General features: G+C 40.9%; 1 protein-coding gene across 1 annotated transcript; it reads right to left on the minus strand.

Moving 5' to 3' along the window:
• Positions 1 to 2,453: 2,453 nt before the first annotated feature.
• LOC101035985 (ras-related protein Rab-20) lies at positions 2,454 to 3,172 on the minus strand. Its single transcript, XM_010331559.1, is given in 2 exon segments — positions 2,454 to 3,076; positions 3,079 to 3,172. Coding segments are annotated over 2 exon segments (717 nt in total).
• Positions 3,173 to 8,302: the final 5,130 nt, after the last annotated feature.

An 8,302-nucleotide genomic window follows, 5' to 3' on the forward strand; every position in this document is an offset into this window, starting at 1 on the left:
CCATCCTCTGTAACTTCTTCAGGCTGAATAGGGGCAATGACACTCTTGCCTAGCTATTAGGGTCTCTTGTGTTCAGGGTAGAGAGGAGCTCAGCCAGAAACCATTGGTATGGTGAGGACCATTCATGACTCTTGGTGATATCTGGAAGATTAATAATTGTTCAGTTTAAGAAAACATTCAGTAAGCTTATGCTGCATTCCTACCTGAAGAGTAGAACAGCAATATATTCCACAAGAGTAAAGCAAAATATGTACAATTATCCCAAGTAAAGTAAATTAGAAGACTTTTCATGAACTGGGCAACTGTTGGAACCAAGTTGATATGGGGTTGCTAGATGATTTTGATTTGTGCCCAGAATTAGACTATTGATCCAGATTTTTACACTACCTATCCTTCTTGTTTCTTCTGAGCAGCAGTCAGAGATCACTGGTTTGTTCACAGGAATAAGCAAGGTTAGCCTAAATTCCAGAAAAAAAAATTGATGAGACTAGAATTTAATAACAAGTGTACCACAGTCCTTGAAACTTAATATTTATCTCTCTAGTTTCCCATTTTTACTAGAGACAAATTAAGACCAATTTGCTTTATTATACTAGGTCTGACTATTTGTATAAAGTGCAGCAAGAAAAATTATTTTTCATATAAGCTTTTTGTAAACTGGCCTTGATGGAACTTTGTTCCGTAGACGGGATTTGAGATAAGACTTTTTAAAAGCTGAGTCCAGCCATGGGTTTGCACCCTCAAATACCTATGAGCTGAATAAGTTCCTCTCTTCTTGTGGTCCCAAGATAACTTGGGGCTCCTGTACCTGTTAGAAAGTGACATTGTTTACTTACCACAGGTCAGACACCCTGTACAGGGACTGTAGAGGCAAGGTATGAGGCAACCACTGACCCCCAAAGGCTTTTATTGGCTTTACAAGTCAAGTGTGATTTTTTAAAGGAAAGCATCCCATTCCAGTCAAAGCTCTGGTAAAATAACCGATTTCTCCAACTGCGTCCTGTTGGAAAAGAAAGCAGATTCTTATTGCACTTATACAAATAACTATACTGCCATAAATTAAGAATACTGACAACTGGTTTTCAAATTCTGGATAAATCAGGTAGAAACAAATATACCCAAAATTTTGTTCATAGCAGTATACTTTACTGTATTGCTAAAAGCTGTAAATAGCTCACAATAAAAGTTTCCTTGACTCTGAAAAACAAAACGAAGGATTAGCAATGTTTTAAGCAAAGTTAAAAATGTTACTTCAGACTTTTTTAGTTTAGTTGATGCAGTTAATTCCTGTTCTGCTTGGTATTTGTGAACACTTCAGCTCTCCATGAGAGTCCTGAAATTGTTTCCTCTATTCTAATGTCACAATTTTCAAACTTATCCAAAATCTGCATATAAGAACACCTGTTAGAGTCCTATAGCTGCTTATAAATCACCCTTTGAAGAAGATAAAAACAAGTCAATAATTGTCTGTGGATGAGAAAAAGTCTTAGGACAGCCACAGTCAAAAACATGATTGACAGAAAAATTTGGTTACCTCTGTAGCATACAATGATTTTATGTAACAATTATTAATAACACACACTAAATTATATCCGAATTATAGGAGTTTCCCATGGTTTTGGAACACATACCAATAATATATTTATACAAATACAGTCTAAAGAAAACTAAGCACCATTTCATGTTTGACAATGCTTCCTGTATGATTTTTATAGCAAATAAGCCAAATGTCCCTCTTGCATTAGTGCATTACTGATGTCAGACCCAATTCTTAATAAAACCTTATAGACAAATGTGTTTAATCTTAATCAGTTTGACCATAAAGTAAGATTTTCATGAACTTTTTTTTTCAAAGCAAAGGTTTTCCCAAAATCCTCTTTAATAATACATGCAGCCCACATTGCTGCAATCAGTATAAAAACAGTTATTCCTGATTTGTATAAATGAACATGTCGAGAGTCAGGATTATAAAGCATCAAGATACAAGTACCAAGTGGGAGGACCAAAGACAACTCACAGTGAAGAGAAACGCTTGAGAACAAGACACATGTAAGTTGTAGGATGTGGTAACAGCCCAGGGTGCTGAAAGGGTCAGAGGCGCAGGTGCAGACGTGTGCTTCTTTTGTGCCTGTATGAGGGTGAGGGGGCTGTGGGAGGCTGGTTGAGAAGGACCAGTGCTGGGCAGCAGGGCAGAGAGTGCCAGGGGTCTCGGCTCGGCAGATTGTGCTTTGCAGAGGATTCCCATTCCCCACCTCCCCGGCCCTCTGACAGAGACTGAGGAGACCACACACATCGACCTCCTCTTGAGGCCGAGCTGCCATTTCCACTCCATTTCACTGAGTGTGGTGTTCCGTAAAATAATTCTCCAGTGTTCCTTGCGCCTTTCAGATCACAGCTTGCCTGCTCAGACCCCTTTCCACACACACCGTCTGAGTCTGGGGGGCCCTTGAAAGTCAGGCACAACACCCAGATCTCGCCCTCTTGGGTGGCTTATGGCTGGATATGTCCACCGTGTGTGATGGCCTCTCAGCTCTCTGCTGTGAGATTATTGGCACCACCAGGTCAAACAGTGTCTCAAACAGGAGGTCCACATTGTAGCCCGTCTTGGCACTGGTCTCAAAGCACATCTGCTCAGCGGCCGGCATGTCCTGCTCATCCAGCATATTGTACTTCAGGATCTTTTTATAAAGGGCCACCGCATCCTCCAGATGCACCTGCTTAGGCACCCTGGGGGAGACACAGCCCCTGCTGTCCAAGTTGGGACTGCACTCTCCCTTCTCCTGGCCCTCCAAGGGCCCCTCCTCAGTGAGGTCCACTTTGTTCCCCACGATGGCAAAGAGGCAGTCTTTGCTGGCTGTTTCTGTCAGGCCCAGGAAGTGATCCTCCAACTCCACCAGGCTCTGTGGGTGATTCACATCATAGGTGAGGATGATGGCAGCTGCTCTCCGGCAGTACATGGAGCCCAGGCCGTACATGGAGCTCAGGCCGTGGAACTGCTCCCGCCCTGCCGTGTCCCAGATGGAGATGTAGGAGCGTCACTGCTTCAGGTAGAGGGCACCGCCCACCATGCTGACCTGTCCAGGAAGTGCTGCTCGATGTACCGCTGCAGCAGCGACGTCTTCCCCACGTTCATCTCCCCCAGCAGCACGATCTTGCTGTTGGGCTTCTGCATCTTCCCACAGGACTCCTGCGGCACCCCGTGTGTTCTCCCCAAGGCTGGCCAGCTCGTATGCCCTGGGCATGGCTGGAGGAGCGGATCCTGGACTTGCAGGGACCTGGATTCTCGTGAACGCTGCAGGACCTTTGCCTCCAGATGCCCAGGAGCACAGGAGAGGAAGCGTGTGTGTGTGCCCAGCAGGAGCTGGGGACTGAGGCCCTCACCCATGAAGGGGGCCTGGCCCATGGCGGCTCCACCCCTCCCCTGCCCATGCCCCCCTCACAAACATTTTATAATTATTTACAAATTGTTGTCAAAGAGCAGATTATAAACAGATTTTTGCTTTAAGAAAAACCTGTTGTGCTTTTATTCCAATGTTTGATTTATGAAAAAACTGACTAATACTCCTTTAACTTTAGCCAATATGTTCATACACATAATTTCTTTTACAATTAATTTTTTACAAGCCTTCCACAACTTGCTTAAACCTCCAGCTTTATTCTATCGAATTTAAAACAATCCTTTAACTCTTTAGGCAAGAAAAATCCACATACCAATGCCTTCTTATAGTATTTTACCACTCATTTCACTTTCCCTACACACCTTGCATGTAAAACTGTTTCTTCAGTAGTCTCAATTACATGATACAATGTTAACTCTTAGTAACTTTTACTTTTGGTGAAAACCCTGTAAGTAGCAATTTTAATTATGTACCAGGTGTGTAGCCTATCCTAGGACACACCAGACAGAAGTGCAGATAAGGGCTGACTTTTTCCAGCATAGATGGGGGCATGGCTAACTCCACATGTACCAGACCTTACCTATCTGTAAAGCAGGCAAGCTGTACAGTTAGAGCCACAGTAACATTTTATGATGCATTTAGGAGGCCTAAATACCTTTAAATAGTACAAAGTTTTTTTTGCATAAATTCCCTTTCACAAATTTTTTCACGACTTACACAGATGTGCTTAGACTTTCTGACTTGCCTTAACATCCCTCTTTTTAGAACATATGGGTATAGGGAGGGGAACATCACACACTGGGGCATGTTGGGGGGCGGGAGGCAAGGGGAGGGATATCATTAGTGGAAATACCTAATGTTGATGATGAGTTGATGGGGTGCAGCAAACCACCATGGCACATGTATACCTATGTAACAAACCTGTAAGTTCTGCACAAGTATCCGACAACTTAAGTATAATAAAATAAAAAATAAATCCCTCTTTTTAAACAACCAGTCATTTTACTTTAGGACAAGAATTTACTACACAACATCTTTTCTTATATAAAATATCTTTTCTTTATAACCTTCTTTGTATAGCTGGGGCATGGCTAATTCCACATGTCCTCAGGCCTTATCTAGAATATAATATATCCATGATAGGTAAATTGAACAATTTTCAAAAGTCAAAGAAGCAGTTTATGCAACACCTGCATAATTTAGAACAAATGTTTACATTTTTGAAAGTATTTTTATTTTACTAATAATTTTTAAAACTGTCTTTATTTCCCTAAGATTACTTAGGTCACATGAACTAAAAGGCATTGTACTTTTTACTTTTCTGACAAAATATTTTATTTAATCTCTTATTATTTTTAAACAAATTAGTTAAAGCTCTTTTATGTTACACACACATAATATATATAAATACATAGACAGACAGAAAATGAAGGATCATCCCCTAAGCTGGGAATTGAACCCTGAACCCAGGCCGCCACTGTGATGGTGGAGACCAAGAGAAAGTTCTGCCACGTGCTTACAAGGTCAAGCTCCCAAGAAGATGACTGACCAAAGGGAAACCTCATCCAGTTTACACGTGTGTGTGCATGCGTGTGTACACACACACACACACACACACACACACACACACAGAGAAAGAGAGAGAGAGAGAGGTTGGAAGTCTAACTGGTTATAAATTCTTACCCTTTTGCCAGCATGCCAGACTTCTGGGCTTTCTTTCCCTGAATGGCCCTAGTGACCCCGATGTCCGCACCACAGCCCTGGGGGTCAAGCTGCAACACAAAGGAACATTATATCTTTCCATTCTGGCTAGAGTAAAATACGTGTAACAAAAGATAGACATTAGCCACTCTTCTTAGCAACCAATATCAAACTGGTAAGGCTCAAACTTGCCCCCATAAGTGTTAATCCACCCTCTGATCAGGAGTTTCAACATGTGTTCTCTGGGCAAGATGGTCAGCCTGAGTAATAGAAAAGATATAAAAGGGAAAGGAGAGTGAGAAAAAGCATTGCCTGTGGCAGGGTGGAGAAGACAAAATGCTCAGGGAGCACAGAGAAAGACCCACTCATTGTAGCAACACTGAAAACATCAGGTGGCTGCTAGTGTGAAGGCATTTTTTTTTCCAGCAGTCCCATCAGCTCTAAAGTTTCCTCTTTTAGGGAGGAAAAAGCTTCTCATGTCCCACAAACCTGTACATGCCTAACCCTGTCACCCATGGCCATCAGCAAACATTACAAGGCAGATAAATCCAAAGAGAATAGCAGTTAACATCCCATACTGCCAAACCCATTCTTAGCCAAAAGGGACTTTATCCACAGGGATTTTACTGACAGGGGCCTCTAACCCCCAAAATCTTAGAAGGGACTCTAACCTTCCTAAGTTGGGCCTCTAACTCAAGGTCGGTCAAGTGTCATTGCCTTTTACTGAGAGGCGACTTTAACCCTCTCTATTTTAGGAGAGACTCTAACTCCCCTAAGTTGGGCGTCTAACCGAATCCTGCTTTACCCCGGTATATGCACTCCACTTTCCCAAAGTTAGTCAGTCGGTGCAAGCAGATGATTTTCCTTTGAGTCAGGGGACTCTTCAGTATCATCCCTTCAGGATTTGCCAGAAAGATGTTACTGGACCCCACCACCTATCCAAAGATAGCCTTTGGGTCAAGGGTTTCCACACTATAGTTCATTCCGTGGTTGCCAGAAAGATATTACAGGAAAGGGGTACCGATCTAGACCCCAAGAGAGAGAGAATTCAGGGTGAGTCCATACAGTAAAGTGAAAAGAAGTTTATTAAGAAAGTGGAAGAATAAAAGAATGGCCACTCCATAGACAGAGCAGCAGAGTTCCACTATTATTTTATTCCAAATATAATTAAGATCATGTGGTATTTGTCTTTCTGTGCCTGCCAATTTCACTTACCATAATGTCCTCCAGGTTTATCCATGTTAATGCAAATAGAAGACTTGTCTTTTTAAAGACTGAATAGTATTTCATTGTAGATATATACTCTATTTTCTTTATTCACTCATCCGTTGAAGGACAATTTGATTGATTCATATGTTGACTTATTATATATAGTACCCTGTGAACATGGGAATACAGGTATTTCTTTGATATAGCAATTTCATTTCCTTTGGCTATATACCCAGTAGCGAGATTGCTGGATTATATGATAGTTCTATTTTAATTTTTTGAGGCTCCTCCATGCTGTTTTCCATAATGGCTGTACTTATTTACATTTTCACCAATAGTGTACAAGGGTTCCTGTTTCTCTACATCTTTGACAACACTTGTTATCTTTTGTCTCTTTGGTAACAGTCATTCTAACAGGTGTGAGATAATAGTTCATTGTACTTTCAACTTGCATTTCCATTATGATTAGTGATGTTGAGCATTTTGTCATATACTCAGTGGATGTTTGCAGCCTTCTTTTGAGGAATATGTATTCAAATATATTGACTTTTTTTTTTTTTTTTTTTAAAGATGGAGTCTTGCTCTGTTGCCCAGGCTGGAATGCAGTGGTGTGATCTCGGCTCACTTCAATCTCCTCTTCCTGGGTTCAAGCAATTCTCCTGCCTCAGTCTCCTGAGTAGCTGGGATTACAGGCACGCATCACCACGCCTGACTAATTTTTGTATTTTTAGTAGAGACGGGGTTTCACCATGTTTGTCAGGCTGGTCTCGAACTCCTGACTTTGTGATCCATCTGCCTCTGCCTCCGAAAGTACTGGAATTACAGGCACAAGCCACCACACTCGGCCCTATTGACCTTTTTTTTAATTATTATTTTTTAAATCAGGTCACTTGTTTGCTATCTATTGAGTTTGAGTTCCTTATGTATTTCAGATATTATCCCCTTATCAGATGCATGGTTTTCAAATGTCTTCTCCCATTCTGTAGATTGTCACTTCATCTTTTGATTGTTTCCTTGGTTGTGCAGAAGCTTTCTAGTTTGACATAATCCCATTTATTTATTTTCACTTTTGTTGTCTGTGCTTTGTGGTAATATCTAAAACATCATTGCCCAGACCAATGTCATGAAGACTTTTCTTTATATTTTGTAGTAGTTTTATAGTTTCAGGTCTAGCATTTAAGTCATTCATCTATTTTGAATTGATTTTGTATATAGTGGGAGACAAGGGTCTAATTTTATTCGCCTGCATGCAGATATCCAGTTTTTTCAACACTATTTATTGAAGAGACTGTTCTTTGCTCATTGTGTGTTCTTGGCATCTCTGTTGAAAATCAGTCTTTATCCACTTAGTGTTGCTATAGCAGAAAATCTGAGGCTAGGTAATTAAAGAAAAGAAGTTTATTTCACTCACAATTCTGGTTGTTAAAAAGTCCAAGAGCATGGTCCTGGCCATCTGCTCAGCTTCTTGTGAGGGTCCTATACTGCATCACAACATGGTGGAGTAGCAGAGAAGTGGGCATGTGGAAAAAAGACCAAATATGAGAGGCAACCTTGTTTTATAGCAATCTTCTCTCATGGTAACCAATGTAGTCCCTCAAGAGTGAAAACTCCCTCAATCCCTATAGACTGTATTAATACATACATGTTGGCAGATCTCTCACAACTCAAATGCCTCTTAAAGGTTCCACTTTCTTTCAATACAATTACATTTGGGACCTAGCCTTTACACAAATTTTGGTGGGTACACACCATAATCAAACCATAGCACCATAAAAACATGGTTTATTTTTGGGCTATCTATTCTGTTCTCTTGGTTTATGTTTCTGTTTCTATGCCAGTGCCATGTTGTTTTAATTACTATATCTTTCTAGTAGATTTTGAGATCAGGTAGCATGATGCCTCTAACTTCGTTCATTTTGCTCAATAATTCTTTGGATATTTTAGGTGTTTTGTGGTTCCTTATGAATTTTAGTGTTGCTTTTGCTATTTCTATT

This window comes from Saimiri boliviensis, chromosome X (genome assembly GCF_048565385.1).
Source record: "Saimiri boliviensis isolate mSaiBol1 chromosome X, mSaiBol1.pri, whole genome shotgun sequence".
Taxonomy (NCBI): Eukaryota; Metazoa; Chordata; class Mammalia; order Primates; family Cebidae; genus Saimiri; species Saimiri boliviensis.